Below are 19857 nucleotides of genomic sequence, written 5' to 3' on the forward strand. Positions count from 1 at the left end.
CTTTGTCCCTCTCTCTCTTTGTCCCTCTTTGTCCCTCTCTCTTTGTCCCTCTTTGTCCCTCTCTCTCTTTGTCCCTCTTTGTCCCCCTCTCTCTGTGTGCCCCCCTCTCTCTGTGTCCCCCCCTCTCTCTGTGTCCCCCTCTCTCTGTGTCCCCCTCTCTCTCTGTGTCCCCCTCTCTCTCTGTGTCCCCCTCTCTCTCTGTGCCCCCCTCTCTCTCTCTGTGTCCCCCCCTCTGTCCCTCTCTCTCTTTGTCTCTCTTTGTCCCTCTCTCTCTTTGTCCCTCTCTCTCTTTGTCCCTCTTTGTCCCTCTCTCTTTGTCCCTCTCTCTCTTTGTCCCTCTTTGTCCCTCTCTCTTTGTCCCTCTTTGTCCCTCTCTCTCTTTGTCCCTCTTTGTCACCCTCTCTCTGTGTGCCCCCCTCTCTCTGTGTCCCCCCCTCTCTCTGTGTCCCCCTCTCTCTGTGTCCCCCTCTCTCTCTGTGTCCCCCTCTCTCTCTGTGTCCCCCTCTCTCTCTGTGTCCCCCTCTCTCTCTGTGTCCCCCTCTCTCTCTGTGTCCCTCTTTCTCTCTGTGTCCCCCTCTCTCTCTGTGTCCCCCTCTCTCTCTGTGTCCCCCTCTCTCTCTGTGCCCCCCTCTCTCTCCCTCTGTCCCTCTTTCTCTGTGTGTCCCCCTCTCTCTCTGTGTGTCCCCCTCTCTCTCTGTGTGTCCCTCTGTCCCCCTCTCTCTCCCTCTGTCCCCCTCTCTCTCACTCTGTCCTCATCTCTCTCCCTCTGTCCCCCTCTCTCTCCCTCTGTCCCCCTCTCTCTCCCTATGTCCCTCTCTCTCTGTGTGTCCCCCTCTCTCTCTGTGTGTCCCCCTCTCTCTCTGTGTGTCCCCCTCTCTCGCACTGTGTCCCTCTGTCCCCCTCTCTCTCCCTCTATCCCCCTCTCTCTCCCTCTGTCCCCCTCTCTCTCCCTCTGTGTGCCCCTCTCTCTCTGTGTGTCCCCCTCTCTCTCTGTGTGTCCCCCTCTCTCTCTGTGTGTGTCCCCCCCTCTCTCTGTGTGTCCCCCCCTCTCTCTGTGTGTCCCCCTCTCTCTCTGTGTGTCCCCCTCTCTCTCTGTGTGTCCCCCTCTCTCTGTGTGTCCCCCTCTCTCTGTGTGTCCCCCTCTCTCTCTGTGTGTCCCCCTCTCTCTCTGTGTGTCCCCCTCTCTCTGTGTCCCTGTCTCTCTCTGTGTCCCTGTCTCTCTCTGTGTCCCTGTCTCTCTCTGTGTCCCTGTCTCTCTTTGTGTCCCTCTCTCTCTTTGTGTCCCTCTCTCTCTTTGTGTCCCTCTCTCCCTCTCTCTGTGTCCCTCTCTCCCTCTCTCTGTGTCCCTCCCTCTCTCTGTGTCCCTCTCTCTCTGTGTCCCTCTCTCTCTCTGTGTCCCTCTCTCTCTCTCTCTCTGTCCCTCTCTCTCTCTCTCTGTCCCTCTCTCTCTCTGTACCTCTCTCTCTCTCTCTGTCCCTCTCTCTCTTTGTCCCTCTCTCTCTCTCTGTCCCTCTCTCTGTTTCTGTCCCTCTCTCTGTTTCTGTCTGTCTCTGTCCCTCTCTGTCTCTGTCCCTCTCTCTGTCTTTGTCCTTCTTTGTCCCTCTCTCTCTTTATCCCTCTCTCTCTTTGTCCCTCTTTGTCCCTCTCTCTCTTTGTCCCTCTCTCTCTCTTTGTCTGTCTTTTTGCCTCTCTCTTTGTGTCCCCCTCTCTCTCTCTGTGTCCCCCTCTCTCTCTCTGTGTCCCCCCCTCTGTCCCTCTCTCTCTTTGTCTCTCTTTGTCCCTCTTTGTCCTTCTCTCTCTTTGTCCCTCTTTGTCCCCCTCTCTCTGTGTCCCCCTCTCTCTCTCTGTGTCCCCCTCTCTCTCTCTGTGTCCCCCTCTCTCTCTCTGTGTCCCCCTCTCTCTCTGTGTCCCCCCCTCTGTCCCTCTCTCTCTTTGTCTCTCTTTGTCCCTCTCTCTCTTTGTCCCTCTCTCTCTTTGTCCCTCTTTGTCCCTCTCTCTTTGTCCCTCTCTCTCTTTGTCCCTCTTTGTCCCTCTCTCTTTGTCCCTCTTTGTCCCTCTCTCTTTGTCCCTCTTTGTCCCTCTCTCTCTTTGTCCCTCTTTGTCCCCCCCTCTCTCTGTGTCCCCCCTCTCTCGGTGTCCCCCTCTCTCTCTGTGTCCCCCTCTCTCTCTGTGTCCCCCTCTCTCTCTGTGTCCCCCTCTCTCTCTGTGTCCCCCTCTCTCTCTGTGTCCCCCTCTCTCTCTGTGTCCCCCTTTCTCTCTGTGTCCCCCTTTCTCTCTGTGTCCCCCTCTCTCTCTGTGTCCCCCTCTCTCTCTGTGTCCCCCTCTCTCTCTGTGCCCCCCTCTCTCTCCCTCTGTCCCTCTTTCTCTGTGTGTCCCCCCCTCTCTCTGTGTGTCCCCCTCTCTCTCTGTGTGTCCCTCTGTCCCCCTCTCTCTCCCTCTGTCCCCATCTCTCTCCCTCTGTCCCCCTCTCTCTCCCTCTGTCCCCCTCTCTCTCCCTATGTCCCTCTCTCTCTGTGTGTCCCCCTCTCTCTCTGTGTGTCCCCCTCTCTCTCTGTGTGTCCCCCTCTCTCTCTCTGTGTCCCTCTGTCCCCCTCTCTCTCCCTCTGTCCCCCTCTCTCTCCCTCTGTCCCTCTCTCCCTGTGTGTGCCCCTCTCTCTCTGTGTGACCCCCTCTCTCTCTGTGTGTCCCCCTCTCTCTCTGTGTGTCCCCCTCTCTCTCTGTGTGTCCCCTCTCTCTCTGTGTGTGTCCCCCCCTCTCTCTGTGTGTCCCCCCTCTCTCTGTGTGTCCCCCTCTCTCTCTGTGTCCCCCTCTCTCTCTGTGTGTCCCCCTCTCTCTCTGTGTGTCCCCCTCTCTCTGTGTCCCTCTCTCTCTCTGTGTCCCTGTCTCTCTCTGTGTCCCTGTCTCTCTCTGTGTCCCTGTCTCTCTCTGTGTCCCTGTCTCTCTCTGTGTCCCTGTCTCTCTCTGTGTCCCTGTCTCTCTTTGTGTCCCTCTCTCTCTTTGTGTCCCTCTCTCTCTTTGTGTCCCTCTCTCTTTGTGTCCCTCTCTCTCTTTGTGTCCCTCTCTCCCTCTCTCTGTGTCCCTCTCTCCCTCTCTCTGTGTCCCTCTCTCTCTGTGTCCCTCTCTCTCTCTGTGTCCCTCTCTCTCTCTCTCTCTCTGTCCCTCTCTGTCCCTCTCTCTCTCTCTCTGTCCCTCTCTCTCTCTCTCTGTCCCTCTCTCTCTTTGTCCCTCTCTCTCTCTCTCTGTCCCTCTCTCTGTTTCTGTCCCTCTCTCTGTTTCTGTCTGTCTCTGTCCCTCTCTGTCTCTGTCCCTCTCTCTGTCTTTGTCCTTCTTTGTCCCTCTCTCTCTTTGTCCCTCTCTCTCTTTGTCTCTCTTTGTCCCTCTCTCTCTTTGTCCCTCTCTCTCTTTGTCCCTCTCTCTGTTTCTGTCCCTCTCTCTGTTTCTGTCCCTCTCTCTGTCTCTGTCCCTCTCTCTGTCTATGTCCCTCTCTCTGTCCCTCTCTCTGCCTCTGTCTCTCTCTCTCTCTCTTTGTCCTTCTTTGTCCCTCTCTCTCTGTCCTTCTTTGTCCCTCTCTCGCTTTGTCCCTCTCTCTTTGTCCCTCTTTGTCCCTTTCTCTGTCTTTGTCCTTCTTTGTCCCTCTCTCTCTTTGTCCCTCTCTCTCTTTGTCCCTCTCTCTCTTTGTCCCTCTCTCTCTTTGTCCCTCTCTCTGTTTCTGTCCCTCTCTTTGTTTCTGTCCCTCTCTCTGTTTCTTTGTCCCTCTCTCTTTGTCCCTCTCTCTCTTTGTCCCTCTCTCTCTTTGTCCCTCTCTCTGTTTCTGTCCCTCTCTCTGTTTCTGTCCCTCTCTCTGTTTCTGTCCCTCTCTCTGTCTCTGTCCCTCTATTTGTCCCTCTCTCTTTGTCCCTCTTTGTCCCTCTCGCTCTCTGTCTGTCTTTTTGACTCTCTCTCTGTGTCCCCCTCTCTCTCTGTGTCCCCCTCTCTCTCTCTGTGTCCCCCTCTCTCTCTCTGTGTCCCCCTCTCTCTCTCTGTGTCCCCCTCTCTCTCTCTGTGTCCCCCTCTCTCTCTGTGTCCCCCCCTCTGTCCCTCTCTCTCTTTGTCCCTCTTTGTCCCTCTCACTCTTTGTCCCTCTTTGTCCCTCTCTCTCTTTGTCCCTCTTTGTCCCTCTCTCTCTTTGTCCCTCTTTGGCCTTCTCTCTCTTTGTCCCTCTTTGTCCCTCTCTCTCTTTGTCTCTCTGTCTCCCCCCTCTCTCTGTGTCCCCCTCTCTCTCTCTGTGTCCCCCTCTCTCTCTCTGTGTCCCCCTCTCTCTGTGTCCACCCCTCTCTCTGTGTCCCCCCCTCTCTCTGTGTCCCCCCTCTCTCTGTGTCCCCCCTCTCTCTGTGTCCCCCCTCTCTCTGTGTCCCCCCCTCTCTCTGTGTCCCCCCCTCTCTCTTTGTCCCTCTTTGTCCCTCTCTCTCTTTGTCCCTCTCTCTGTTTCTGTCCCTCTCTCTGTTTCTGTCCCTCTGTCCCTCTCTCTGTCCCTCCTTCTGCCTCTGTCCCTCTCTCTGTTTCTGTCCCTCTCTCTGTTTCTGTCCCTCTCTCTCTGTCCCTCTCGCTGTCCCTCTCTCTCTCTCTTTGTCCTTCTTTGTCCCTCTCTCTCTGTCCTTCTTTGTCCCTCTCTCTCTTTGTCCCTCTCTCTTTGTCCCTCTCTCTTTGTCTCTCTTTGTCCCTCTCTCTCTTTGTCCCTCTCTCTCTTTGTCCCTCTCTCTCTTTGTGTCCCTCTCTCTGTTTCTGTCCCTCTCTCTGTTTCTGTCCCTCTCTCTGTTCCTCTCTCTCTCTTTGTCCTCCTTTGTCCCTCTCTCTCTGTCCTTCTTTGTCCCTCTCTCCCTTTGTCCCTCTCTCTGTGTCCCTCTTTGTCCCTCTCTCTCTCTTTGTCTGTCTTTTTGCCTCTCTCTTTGTGTCCCCCTCTCTCTCTCTGTGTCCCCCCCTCTGTCCCTCTCTCTCTTTGTCCCTCTCTCTCTTTGTCCCTCTCTCTCTTTGTCCCTTTGTTCCTCTCTCTCTTTGTCCCTCTTTGTCCCCCTCTCTCTTTGTCCCTCTTTGTCCCCCTCTCTCTTTGTCCCCCTCCTCTGTGTCCCCCTCTCTCTCTCTGTGTCCCCCTCTCTCTCTGTGTCCCCCCCTGTCCCTCTTTCTCTTTGTCTCTCTTTGTCCCTCTCTCTCTTTGTCCCTCTCTCTTTGTCCCTCTCTCTCTTTGTCCCTCTTTGTCCCTCTCTCTTTGTCCCTCTTTGTCCCTCTCTCTCCTTGTCCCTCTTTGTCACCCTCTCTCTTTGTGTCCCCCCCTCTCTTTGTGTCCCCCCCTTTCTCTGTGTCCCCCCCTCTCTCTGTGTCCCCCCCTCTCTCTGTGTCCCCCCCTCACTCTGTGTCCCCCTCTCTCTCTGTGTCCCCCTCTCTCTCTGTGTCCCCCTCTCTCTCTGTGTCCCCCTCTCTCTCTGTGTCCCCCTCTCTCTCTGTGTCCCCCTCTCTCTCTGTGTCCCCCTCTCTCTCTGTGTCCCCCTTTCTCTCTGTGTCCCCCTCTCTCTCTGTGCCCCCCTCTCTCTCCCTCTGTCCCTCTTTCTCTGTGTGTCCCCCTCTCTCTCTCTGTGTCCCCCTCTCTCTCTGTGTCCCCCTCTCTCTCCCTCTGTCCCCCTCTCTCTCCCTCTGTCCCCCTCTCTCTCCCTCTGTCCCCCTCTCTCTCCCTCTGTCCCCCTCTCTCTCCCTCTGTCCCCCTCTCTCTCCCTATGTCCCTCTCTCTCTGTGTCCCCCTCTCTCTCTGTGTCTCCCTCTCTCTCTGTGTCCCCCTTTCTCTCTGTGTCCCCCTCTCTCTCTGTGTCCCCCTCTCTCTCTGTGTCCCCCTCTCTCTCTGTGTCCCCCTCTCTCTCTGTGTCCCCCTTTCTCTCTGTGTCCCCCTCTCTCTCTGTGTCCCCCTCTCTCTCTCTGTGTCCCCCTCTCTCTCTGTGCCCCCCTCTCTCTCCCTCTGTCCCTCTTTCTCTGTGTGTCCCCCTCTCTCTCTGTGTGTCCCCCTCTCTCTCTGTGTCCCTCTGTCCCCCTCTCTCTCCCTCTGTCCCCCTCTCTCTCCCTCTGTCCCCCTCTCTCTCCCTCTGTCCCCCTCTCTCTCCCTCTGTCCCCCTCTCTCTCCCTATGTCCCTCTCTCTCTGTGTGTCCCCCGTATCTCTCTGTGTGTCCCCCTCTCTCTCTGTGTGTCCCCCTCTCTCTCTGTGTGTCCCTCTGTCCCCCTCTCTCTCCCTCTGTCCCCCTATCTCTCCCTCTGTCCCTCTCTCCCTGTGTGTGCCCCTCTCTCTCTGTGTGTCCCCCTCTCTCTCTGTGTGTCCCCCTCTCTCTCTGTGTGTCCCCCTCTCTCTCTGTGTGTGTCCCCCCCTCTCTCTGTGTGTCCCCCCCTCTCTCTGTGTGTCCCCCTCTCTCTCTGTGTGTCCCCCTCTCTCTCTGTGTGTCCCCCTCTCTCTCTGTGTGTCCCCCTCTCTCTCTGTGTGTTGTCCCCCCTGTCTCTGTGTGTCCCCCCCTCTCTCTGTGTGTCCCCCCCCTCTCTCTGTGTGTCCCCCCCTCTCTCTGTGTGTCCCCCCTCTCTCTGTGTGTCCCGCCATTCTCTCTGTGTCCCCCCCTCTCTCTGTGTGTCCCCCCCTCTCTCTGTGTGTCCCCCTCTCTCTCTGTGTCCCTCCCTCTCTCGCTGTCCCTTTCTGTCCCCCTCTCTCTCTCTCTGTCCCTCTCTCCCTCTCTGTCCCTCTCTCCCTCTCTGTCCCTCTCCCTCTTTGTCCCTCTTTGTCCCTCTCTCTCTTTGTCCCTCACTCTCTTTGTCCCTCTTTCTCCCTCTATTTCTTTGTCTCTCTGTGTCCCTTTCTCTCTGTCTCTCTCTCTCTCTCTCTCTGTCCCTTTCTCTCTGTCTCTCTCTCTCTCTCTCTCTTTGTCCCTTTCTCTCTCTCTCTCTCTCTGTCCCTCTCGCTCTCTCGCTCTGTCCCTCTGTGTCCTCCTCTCTCTGTGTACCCCTCTCTCTCTGTCCCTCTCTCTGTCCCTCTCGCTGTCCCTCTCTCTGTCCCTCTCTGTCCCTCTCTCTCTTTGTCCCTCTTTGTCCCTCTTTCTCTTTGTCCCTCTTTGTCCCCTTCTCTCTTTTTCCCTCTTTGTCCCTCTCTCTCTGTGTCCCTTTCTCTCTGTGTCCCTCTCTGTCTCTCTCTCTGTCCCTCTCTCTCTCTCTCTGTCCCTCTCTGTCCCTCTCTGTCTCTCTCTCTCTCTGTCCTTCTCTCTCTCTCTGTCCCTCTCTCTCTCTCTGTCCCTCTCTCTCTCTCTGTCCCTCTGTCTCTCTCTCTCTCTCTCTGTCCCTCTCTCTCTCGCTGTCCCTCTCTCTCTCTCTCTGTCCCTCTGTCTCTGTCCCTCTCTCTCTCTGTCCCTCTCTCTCTCTGTCCCTCTCCCTCTCTGTCCCTCTCTCTCTTTGTCCCTATTTGTCCCTCTCTCTCTGTGTCCCTCTCTTTTTCTCTCTCTCTCTCTCTGTCCCTTTCTCTCTCTCGCTCTCTCTCTGTCCCTCTCTGTCCCTTTCTCTCTCTCTCTCTGTCTCTCACTCTCTCTCTCTCTCTCTCTCTCCCTCTCTGTCCCTCTTTCTCTAGAGGTATCAGTCTCTCTCCAGTATCAGTGTATCTTCAGACTTACCCAGCATCGTTGTCCGTCCTCTTCAGTACTTTGGAGATGTGAGTAAGACTGTGTCTGAACTGAGAGAGAAACTAGAAGACTTCCTTAAAGGAGAATGGACCAAGATCTCCACTACAGGTGTGTTGAAAACAATAAGAACATCAACTTTAGACCATTGAAAGTTCCCTACAAGTCATATACATGTAGAATATGGTATGATGATAACATTCTCTCTCTCTGTCAATGTGTTTGTGTGTCTGTAGTGAATATAGTGGATGTTGTACTGCCTCCAGAGCCCAAGACCAGAGAACAGTTGTTACAATGTGAGTCTCTTTATTGTGAAGTAACTAACAGTCTCTTTTTACTGACACTCCTAACAATCCCTCTAGAAATATATAGCAATAGTAGATCTAATCAAAGACTGGGTATCTATCTGACTCCTCATATTTCTCTGATTTGATCTCTACTGTGCTCTAATCAAAGACAGGGTAGATACAGTATCTGACATAACTTATTGTTCTGACTCCCCTCATTGGTCTCTGCTCTGCTCTTCTCCCAGATTCCTGTCAGCTCACACTGGACCCAAACACAGCACAGACACTCCTCTCTCTGTCTGAAGGGAACAGAAAGGTGACCTATACAGACCAAGTCCAACCATATCCTGACCATCCAGACAGATTCACCAACTACTGTCAGGTTCTGTGTAGAGAGGGTCTGTCTGGACGCTGTTACTGGGAGGTGGAGTGGAGTGGGGACAGGGTTGAAACAGCAGTCTCATATAAAGACATCAGCAGAACGGAGAGAGGAACCGATGGTGTATTTGGATACAATAACAAGTCCTGGAGTTTACTGTGCTATAGAGGTGGTTATTGTTTCAGACACAATAATGTTGAGACTAAAGTATCAGGCCCTCAGTCCTCCAGAGTAGGAGTGTACCTGGATCACAAGGCAGGTACTCTGTCCTTCTACAGGGTCTCTGACACAATGACCCTCCTCCACAGAGTCCAGACCACATTCACTCAGCCCCTCAATCCTGGGTTTTGGCTCTATGTAGGAGGTACTGCTGAGCTGGTTAGACTGTAGTAGGGTCCACATAGATACTAGTCATGCTGGTGTAGTCTATAGCTGAGCTGGTTAAACTGTAGTAGGGTCCACATAGATACTAGTCATGCTGGTGTAGTCTATAGCTGAGCTGGTTAAACTGTAGTAGGGTCCACATAGATACTAGTCATGCTGGTGTAGTCTATAGCTGAGCTGGTTAAACTGTAGTAGGGTCCACATAGATACTAGTCATGCTGGTGTAGTCTATAGCTGAGCTGGTTAACCTCTATGGGCTAGGCGGGACGAATTCGTCCCACCTACGTAACAGCCACTTGAAGTCTGTGGCGCGATTTTCAAAACCTTAAAAATCCTATTACTTCAATTTTTCAAACATATGACTATTTTACAGCTATTTAACCTCTATGGGCTAGGTGGGACGCTAGCGTCCCACCCGTGGTGCACTCCATCAACAGCAGGTGCATTTCAAGAGCGGCAAATTTGAATCCAAATAAATGTCAAAATTCAAATTTTTCAAACATACAACTATTTTACACCCTTTGAAAGATAAACATCTCCTTAATCTAACCACGTTTTACGATTTCAAAAAGGTTTTACGGCGAAAGCATAAATTTAGAGTATGTTAGGACAGTACATTTACAAGAGTTGTGTGTAATGTTTTGTCAATTTAAAGACAGGGTCACCAAAACCATAAAACCAGCTAAAATGATGCACTAACCTTTTACAATCTCCATCAGATGACACTCCTAGGACATTATGTTAGACAATGCATGCATTTTTAGTTCTATCAAGTTCATATTTATATCCAAAAACAGCGTTTTACTATGGCATTGATGTTGAGGAAATCGTTTCCCTCCAATAACCGGCAGTCAAGTCAACACCACAAATTAAATAATTAAAATTAGAAAACATTGGTAAAATATTATATTGTCATTTAAAGAATTATAGATTTACATCTCTTGAACGCAATCAACTTGCCAGATTTAAAAATAACCTTACTGGGAAATCACACTTTGCAATCATCTGAGCATCTGCGCCCAGAAAAATACGCGTTGCGATACAGACTAGATGTCATGTTGGGGAGATCTAAAATGGAAAATACTATGTAAATAATCCATTACCTTTGATTCTCTTCATCAGATGTCACTTCCAGGTATCACAGGTCCATAACGAATGTAGTTTTGTTCAAAAAAGCTCATCATTTATGTCCAAAAATCTCCGTCTTGTTAGCACATGATCTAAGCCAGCCGGACTTCTCGTCATGAACGAGGGGAAAAAATATATTTACGTTCGTTCAAACATGTCAAACGTTGTATAGCATAAATCATTAGGGCCTTTTTTAACCAGAACATGAATAATATTCAAGGTGGACGAATGCATACTCTTTTATAACGTATTGGAACGAGGGTACCCAACATGAACTCGCGCGCCAGGTGTCTAATGGGCCATCATCGTTCCATGGCTCTTGTTCGGTCAGATCTCCCTCCAGAAGACTCAAAACACTTTGTAAAGGCTGGTGACATCTAGTGGAAGCAATAGCTGTAGCTGAGCTGGTTAAACTGTAGTAGGGTCCACATAGATACTAGTCATGCTGGTGCAGTCTATAGCTGAGCTGGTTAAACTGTAGTAGGGTCCACATAGATACTAGTCATGCTGGTGTAGTCTATAGCTGAGCTGGTTAAACTGTAGTAGGGTCCACATAGATACTAGTCATGCTGGTGTAGTCTATAGCTGAGCTGGTTAAACTGTAGTAGGGTCCACATAGATACTAGTCATTCTGGTGTAGTCTATAGCTGAGCTGGTTAAACTGTAGTAGGGTCCACATAGATACTAGTCATGCAGGTGTAGTCTATAGCTGATCTGGTTAAACTGTAGTAGGGTCCACATAGATACTAGTCATGCTGGTGTAGTCTATAGCTGAGCTGGTTAAACTGTAGTAGGGTCCACATAGATACTAGTCATGCTGGTGGTGATGGTCCCCAGATGTGATGATTAATTCTTCTCTGTTTTATGTACAATGATTTAACTGATTTGATCTTCAGATGTTCTGAATTAAAATAAACATTCAATATATTCATATTTATTATAGTACAATGTTTTAATCTTGTACGTTTCCATGAATCATGATGTATGGTGTGGATGTATATTGGTTGTCATTCAGAACCATTGATATATTTTCTCAATTGGTCAAGTTTTCCGTAGTGGCATTAAACACATAGTAACTAAACTATATGGACTGGTTTCCTGGACATGGAACAGATAGTAACTAAACTATGTGGACTGGTTTCCTGGACATGGAACAGATAGTAACTAAACTATATGGACTGGTTTCCTGGACATGGAACAGATAGTAACTAAACTATATGGACTGGTTTCCTGGACATGGAACAGATAGTAACTAAACTATATGGACTGGTTTCCTGGACATGGAACAGATAGTAACTAAACTATATGGACTGGTTTCCTGGACATGGAACAGATTAAGTGTGAAAAAACAATGTTCAATGTAGATGTCCAGGAAACCGTCCCTAAATGTGTCATCTTTCATCCTCCCATACTGCTCAGTCCAGCAACATTAAACCTGTCCAGCAGGAGGTGCTATTGACCAAACAATAAAACCAGCAGATATCTTGACTTGCCACTCAGTATATCAGTAATGTTCAGAATAGTACTTTAATATCATTGGAGATTGATGGTCTTTTTAATCCACTATCCAGAGTCAGGAACAGATGAAGTTAGGTCTGCTACTGTTCAGTGATTAAATATGATTTATGGTGATGGGAAATAAAAAATACAACACTAAACTTCATCTAGTAATAGTTTTCCTTTGTATTTATTCCAAGGTGTGTCTTTAACTTGTAAATGGATTGTGTGGAGGTGAGCTAGTGGTGTGGGTGAATATTCCAGTTGTGTTTAGGCATCTTCATGTCTGACATCCCCCAGTTCTGTTCAGACCCATTGAACTGGGTCACATTCTAAATGGTGACTTGTATTGATAGTCCATACTGGACCTAACTGTGGTTAACCAGACTGGAGGGGTTCTGATCACATATTCCCTCATCTCCACAACTTTACCTGATGTTCTCTGTCTGTCTGTCTGTCTGTCTGTCTGTCTGTGTGCATTGAAAGCAGACAAACTCAATATAGTTTAATTCCTGTAGTTATCAGAACACATGGGGTGTGTAACAATTATCTCCTTTCTCTCTAAGTGTGAACTTGTCCACTTCCCTTCATGTATTCAAAGGAAATGACTGGTATATAAACTCCCTCTACCCCATGCCAACACCAATCCAATGATTTTACATTTGTGAGGAGTAGAGAAGGAAAGCTACACTTCAGGAGGAAGGAGAGATTATTGGGACGCCCCCATGGAGAGATGATAGAGGGATGTGAAAGAGGAGAGAGGTAATGGTTGTACTCTGCCATTGGGGGGATGATAGAGGGATGTGAAAGAGGAGAGAGGTAATGGTTGTACTCTCCAATGGAGATGATAGAGGGATGTGAAAGAGGAGAGAGGTAATGGTTGTACTCCCCCATGGAGAGATGATAGAGGGATGTGAAAGAGGAGAGAGGTAATGGTTGTACTCCACCATGGAGAGATGATAGAGGGATGTGAAAGAGGAGTGGAATCGAGTGGAATCGAGTGGCGCGAAATACAAAAACCTTAAAAATGCTATAACTTCAATTTCTCAAACATATGACTATTTTACACCATTTTAAAGACAAGACTCTCGTCAATCTAACCACATTGTCCGATTTCAAAAAGGCTTTACAGCGAAAGCAAAACATTAGATTATGTCAGGAGAGTACCCAGCCAGAAATAATCACACAGTCATTTTTCAAGCTAAAATATATGTCACAAAAACCAAAACCACAGCTAAATGCAGCACTAACCTTTGATGATCTTCATCAGATGACACGCCTAGGACATTATGTTATACAATACATGCATGTTTTGTTCAATCAAGTTCATATTTATATCAAAAAACAGCTTTTTACATTAGCATGTGACGTTCAGAACTAGCAAACACACCGAAAACTCTTGATAATCGTTTACAAAATACACAACAATTATTTAAAGAATTATAGATATAGATCTCCTTTATGCAATCGTGTGTCAGATTTTAAAATAGCTTTTCGGCAAAAGCACATTTTGCAATATTCTGAGTAGATAGCTCGGCCATCAAGGCTAGCTAAACAGACACTCGCCAACGTCGAGACTCAGTAAACTCAGAATTACTAGTAGAAAAATTGGATTGCCTTTGCTGTTCTTCATCAGAATGCACTCCCAGGACTTCTACTTCAACCACAAATGTTGTTTTGGTTCAAAATAATCCAAAGTTATGTTCAAATATCCTCCGTTTTGTTCGTGCGTTCAGGTCCCTATCCGAAGGGTGATGCGCGGACACATGTCGTGACAAACAAATTCTAAATATTCCATTACCGTACTTAGAAGCATGTCAAACGCTGTTTAAAATACATTTTTATGCTATTTTTCTCGTAAAATAGCGATAATATTCCAAACGGGCAACGTTGTTTTCGTTCAAAGGCTGAAAGAGAAACATGGCCACTTCTCGGGGCCGCGCATCTCCTGTCTCTGAGCCACCAGCCTGACCACTCACAAACAGCGCCCCTGTACCTAGCCCAGAAACAGCAGAGATCTCATTCCACTTTCTGTCGCCTTCAGAGAGCCCATGGGAGCCTTAGAAATTGTCACGTTACAGCAGAGATCCTGTATTTTCGACAGAGATGCCACAGAAGCACAAGCAATGTTCAGAGAGGGCACTTCCTGTATGGAATCTTCTCAGGTTTTGGCCTGCCATATGAGTTCTGTTATACTCACAGACACCATTCAAACAGTTTTATAAACTTTAGATTGTTTTCTATCAAATGCATATTCTCGTTTCTGGAAAAGAGTAGTAACCAGTTTAAATCGGGTACGTTTTTTATCCGGCCGTGAAAATACTGCCCTTTACCCTAGAGAGGTTAAGGTTTCGAGGCTGACATTTGGCAACTCGAACCTTCAGCTCCCTCCACAGATTCTCTATGGGATTAAGGTCTGGAGACTGGCTAGGCCACTCCAGGACCTTAAAAACTTCTTACGACGGATTGACTTTGACAATAGCCAGTAAAAAATCAAGGCTTTACAGCCTTGATTTAAAAAAAAGGCTTTACAGTGAAAGCAAAACATTAGACTATGTTAGGACAGTACATATACAAAAATAACCACAGCCATTTTCCAAGCAAGGAGATGTGTCACAAAAAACAGAAAACTAGCTAAAACTATGCACTAAACTTTGACGATCTTCATCAGATGACACTCCTAGGACATCATGTTACACAATACATGCATTTTTTGTTCGATCAAGTTGATATTTATATCCAAAAACAGCCTTTTACATAGGCGCATGATGTTCAGATAATATTTTCCCTCCAATACTGTTGGTGAACCAGCACAACAATTTACAAAAATACTCATCATAAACGTTGATAAAATATTAAACTGTTATTCAAAGAATTATAGAGTAAACATCTCCTTTATGCAACCGCTGTGACAGATATCAAAAAGCTTCACGGGGAAAGCACACTTTGCAATAATCTGAGTACGGCGCTCAGAAAAATACACTAGGCAATACAGTTACCCGCCATTTTGGAGTCATCTAAAATCATAAATAGCATTAGAAATATTCACTTACCTTTGATGATATTCATCAGAAGGCACTTCCAGGAATCCCAGGTCCACAATAAATGTTTTTTTGTTCGATAAAGTCCATCATTTATGTCCAAATACCTCCTTGTTGTTTGCGCGTTCAGTAAGCTACTCCAAATGTGGGAAGCACGTGGAAAATTTCACGAAAAAAGTTAAAAAAAAGTTTTATTTACGTTCGTTCAAACATGTCAAACGTTGTAAAGCATCAATCTTTAGGGCCTTTTTAACGTACAACTTTTTTGAAAAACATTTTGGAACACAGCTACCTCCTCATGTGAATGCGCGCCAATGAACTCATGTCATTTTCTGGGTCACCAACTTCCCCACCTTCTTGTTCGCTCTCTGTTCACTGCAAAAGCCTGAAACAAGGTTCTAAAGACTGTTGACATCTAGTGGAAGCCTTAGGAAGTGCTAAATGAAACCTAAGTCACTGTGTGTTAGATAGGCAATGACTTGGAAAGATTCCACACATCAGATTTCCACTGCCTGGTTGGATTTTTCTCAGGTTTGTGCCTGCCATATGAGTTCTGTTATACTCACAGACATCATTCAAACAGTTTTAGAAACTTCAGAGTGTTTTCTATCCAAACCTACTAATAATATGCATATCCTAGCTTCTAGGTTTGAGTAGGAGGCAGTTTAATATGGGCACATATTTCATACGGAAGTGAAAATACTGCCCCCTACATGAAATAAGTTAATGTGCTTCTTCTTGAGCTACTCCTTTGTTGCCTTGGCCGTGTGTTTTGGGTCATTGTCATGCTGGAATACCCATCCACGACCCATTTTCAATGCCCTGGCTGAGGGAAGGAGGTTCTCACCCAATATTTGACGGTACATGGCATGCATCGTCCCTTTGGTGCAATGAAGTTGTCCTGTCCCCTTAGCAGAAAAACACCCCCAAAGCATAATGTTTCCACCTCCATGTTTGACGGTGGGGATGGTGTTCTTGGGGTCATAGGCAGCATTCCTCCTCCTCCAAACAGGGCGAGTTGAGTTGATACCAAAGAACTCCATTTTGGTCTCATCTGACCACAACACTTTCACCCAGTTGTGCTCTGAATCATTCAGATGTTCATTGGCAAACTTCAGACGGGCATGTATATGTGCTTTCTTGAGCAGGGGGACCTTGCAGGCACTGCAGGATTTCAGTCCTTCACGGCGTAGTGTGTTACCAATTGTTTTCTTGGTGACTATGGTCCCAGCTGCCTTGAGATCATTGACAAGATCCTCCTGTGTAGTTCTGGGCTGATTCCTCACCGTTCTCATGATCATTGCAACTCCACGAGGTGAGATCTTGCATGGAGCCCCAGGCCGAGGGAGATTGACAGTTCTTTTGTGTTTCTTCCATTTGCGAGTAATCTCAACAACTGTTGTCACCTTCTCACCAAGCTGCTTGGCGATGGTCTTGTAGCCCATTCCAGCCTTGTGTAGGTCTACAATCTTGTCCCTGACATCCTTGGAGAGCTCTTTGATCTTGGCCATGGTGGAGAGTTTGGAATCTGATTGATTGATTGCTTCTGTGGACAGGTGTCTTTTTTACAGGTAACAAGTTGAGATTAGGAGCACTCCCTTTAAGAGTGTGCTCCTAATCTCATCTCGTTACCTGTATAAAAGACACCTGGGAGCCAGAAATCTTTCTGATTAAATAGGGGGTCCAATACTTTGTTCGCTCATTAAAATGCAAATCAATTTATAACATTTTTGACATGCGTTTTTCTGGATTTTTTTCTGGTTATTCTGTCTCTCACTGTTGAAATAAACCTACCATTAAAATTATAGACTGATCATTTCTTTGTCAGTGGGCAAACGTACAAAATCAGCAGGGGATCAAATACTTTTTTTGCTCACTGTATAACACTTGTATGTTTTATGAATTTTTATTATGAGTATTTCTGTTTTTGAATTTGGCGCTCTGCAATTTCACAGGATGTTGGCCAGGTGTGCCTCTAGCGAAACGCCTTTCCCAAACAGGTTTAACTTGGGGATTTCCTTAACGACAAGCGTGAGGTTACAAATATAGGGGGGGAGCAATGATGTCAGCAGCTAGGTGTAGGAAGCAGGGGTCTAGTTCATCAGGGCCAGGGGATTTTTTTCTATCAATTTCTTTCAGGGCTTTACTCACTTCTGAAACAGAGAAGGATGAGAAGGAGAACCTGGTGAAGAGGTGCACAGGGGTGTCAGGGATGAGAAGGAGAACCTGGTGAAGGAGTGCACAGGGGTGTCAGGGATGAGAAGGAGAACCTGGTGAAGGAGTACACAGGGGTGTCAGGGATGAGAAGGAGAACCTGGTGAAGGAGTGCACAGGGGTGTCAGGTAAATTCATAGGGGGATAATTTAGACCTTTTGACCTTTTCACATAAACTGCCTGCGTCTAAAATTCTGATTCAAGGCTTTCAGAATGGAGGTTCTCTCAATTACTACCTGTGTGTCGAAAAACAATAGTTTGGGAAGCTGTGATTCTTCTTTTCACTCCAAACCTTTCACTACTTGTCAAAATGTGGAGGAATTATTTAAAAGATCTGAAGTAGATTTCAGGTAGTGGTCTGCTTTCACTTTTCGGATCATAGCCACACCCATATTTCGAAGACGTTTAAAAGCCATCCAATCATCCGCCGAACCAGAACCCTCTTGCTTTAGCCCACATAGCATTTAGTTCCCTTATGATTTTAGTACGTTCCTCAGTAAACCAAGGGTTCTCTCTGCCCTTAATCCTGAATTTATTTAAAGGGGCCTATTGCATACATCCTGGAATGCACTGTGGAAGTAAGAAAAGGCTAATTCAACATCAGTAATTCATTCCATTCTATTCCATTCAATGCTAGATACATCATGTAAAAAACCTGGAATATCAAACAGCTTCTGGTTTCGTTTCGTAATGACACGTGGAGAATGCTAAGGAATTTGACCATCTCTCACACAGGCAATAGTACAGTGACCACTTATGTCATTTGCAAAAACACCAGAAGCATTAAAACGATGAGGAGTATTGGTTAAGATCAAATCAATCAAAGAGGATTTCAGAGGATCCTTTATATTCAACCCCGTTACACTGTTGACAATCTGAGTGAGATTATAGTTATTGCATAGAATTTAGAGTTGATCAGAGTTAGATGTTAACCAATCCTGATTCAGATCACCCATCAGGACAAACTCAGAGGTGACATGCTGTAATAACAATCTGAAAATACAAGCCAGAGAGCCAACAGTAGCAGATGGTCTATAACAACAAGATACAACAATATTTAAACAGGAGCCAAGGTTTAGGTTCAAACACAGATATTCAAATTGCTGAGGTTTAGTAGAAGTCAGAATGACCGCTGAGAATTTGTGTTTTACGTATACAGCAACACCACCACCCTTGGATTTACCATCTGCAATAAAAACATTCTAACCATTTATGACAATATTTTTGTCTGTAATAGATTTTTTGAGCCAGGTTTCAGAAAACATAAATACATCAGGGTCTGCAGTTTTTATCCATATATCCACAAAATCAAGCTTCGGCAGAAGACTTCTTACATCCATATGCAGAAACTTCAGGCCACTTTGCCTACTTAATTGGGCAGGGGGAAGAATGTCAGGACCTGGGTCAGATTGCAGACAGTAGAAGCAGCAAGATAATGCCCAGTCTAAATCGGGGGTTACAACATGTGGATTTGCAGACAGCACTTGAAGGACAATCCATAGTCACCAGAGTCTTTAACACTACATATTACAGGAGATGTGTAAAGTCCAGAGACATGGATATGTACCAAGAAAACAGTCCTGACATGTAAGAGCAAGAGTGCCATTTCTCTCAAATTGTTTGAGAGAAATGTGCATAGATCTCACGTGCATTTACGGAGCAAGCGTGTGGTTTCTCCCAAAACTCGATGGAGAAATAGTAATATATTTCCTCATTCACAGAGCAAGCGTGTGGTTTCTCCGAAAACACCTACTCATTCAAAGGTTTTCCAAACTTTTGACTAGTACTTTATGTTAAAGATTGTCCACCCCAATAGCAAAGGTTCATACCTCTAAATACCATCTTATTAGATGGAGCCACTTCCCCCCATTAGTTTGGGATTCAGACCTGCAGTCATCTTGATTTCAGACCACTTTGGAGATATTAACAAACTTAGCAAGTGACCTGTGATGAAATCTATTGTAGAATAAATGGAACCTGGATCCATTTCATTCTATTAACATGGTTGATGTGTGTTATAGCAGTAATGGGGTTAAACTGATATTAAAATGACAACTCCATAGGTGGTACCAGGTCAGGGGAGTTCATCTCTGCTCCCAGCATCCCTGGGACAGTACTGATCAACATAGCTGACCTGATGCAGAGGTGGACCAGTGATGTTTTCCTCTCAGTGGTGAGACTTGCCCTTCCATTTGAAACACCTTTACCTGAGATGGTACAAGACGTTACAGGCTTATTGCATGTGGAAACAGACCTGCGTTCAATTACTATTTAAAATAATGTTGAATACTTAATAAGCAGTGGTTGATTGAGTTGGTTGGAATGGAACCAATAGAAACATCTTAAAAGTACAAACAAACCCCTCCCACCTGGAGGACTAAAGGATTCGTTAGAGAAAAATATTTAGCAACAGAAAACGAAAACATTTATTTTCTTAAGTTCAGTTAGTCCCTCCCTGTTTGAGTTCAGTTTGGTGCCTAGTGAATATGACTCAGGTCTCTGTGGAAACATCAATGTAAATTCACCTTTGATTTTTACTCCTCACTTTCTCTTTCAGGTCCATAGGGTTTTACTGCCCCCTGCTGGAGACTGGAGCACACTGCAGTCCCTGGCTTTCTTTGTGCAGCTGAAGGATGAGGTCCTCATCACCTGTTGTGATGGGTCCAACAAATATCCCCAGGTGAAGGCAGGGTCCTATCTCATCCATCATTCCTTGAATGTAATTAGTTTGTGTATTGTAATTATGTTATTGAAACAGAATAAGTCATTAATGAGAGAATAAATAAGTCCAGTCCAACCATTACCTCTCTCCTCTTTCACATCCCTCTATCATCTCTCCATGGGGGAGTACAACCATTACCTCTCTCCTCTTTCACATCCCTCTATCATCTCTCCATGGGGGAGTACAACCATTACCTCTCCTCTTTCACATCCCTCTATCATCTCTCCATGGGGGAGTACAACCATTACCTCTCTCCTCTTTCACATCCCTCTATCATCTCTCCATGCGGGAGTACAACCATTACCTCTCTCCTCTTTCACATCCCTCTATCATCTCTCCATGCGGGAGTACAACCATTACCTCTCTCCTCTTTCACATCCCTCTATCATCTCTCCATGGGGGCGTCCCAATAATCTCTCCTTCCTCCTGAAGTGTAGCTTTCCTTCACTACTCCTCACAAATGTAAAAGCATTGGATTGGTGTTGACATGGAGTAGAGGGAGTTTACATATACCAGTCATTTCCTTTAAATCCATGAAGG

At 46.8% G+C, this 19857-nt stretch overlaps 1 protein-coding gene across 1 annotated transcript in view; it reads left to right on the forward strand.

Annotated features, from left to right (window-relative positions):
* The window catches only part of LOC106568789 (tripartite motif-containing protein 16), a 33587-nt gene extending 22086 nt beyond the window's left edge, over nt 1–11501 (forward strand). Inside the window, exons 4-6 of the mRNA XM_082968279.1 lie at nt 7617–7776; nt 7902–7961; nt 8198–11501. Of these exons, the coding sequence (XP_082824405.1) occupies nt 7617–7776; nt 7902–7961; nt 8198–8721 (744 nt within the window). The 3' untranslated portion in view covers nt 8722–11501. The remainder of the gene's footprint in view (nt 1–7616; nt 7777–7901; nt 7962–8197) is intronic.
* The last annotated feature ends 8356 nt before the right edge of the window (nt 11502–19857 follow it).

The sequence above is a fragment of the Salmo salar genome, chromosome 23 (genome assembly GCF_965601325.2).
Source record: "Salmo salar chromosome 23, fSalSal1, whole genome shotgun sequence".
Lineage (NCBI taxonomy): Eukaryota > Metazoa > Chordata > Actinopteri > Salmoniformes > Salmonidae > Salmo > Salmo salar.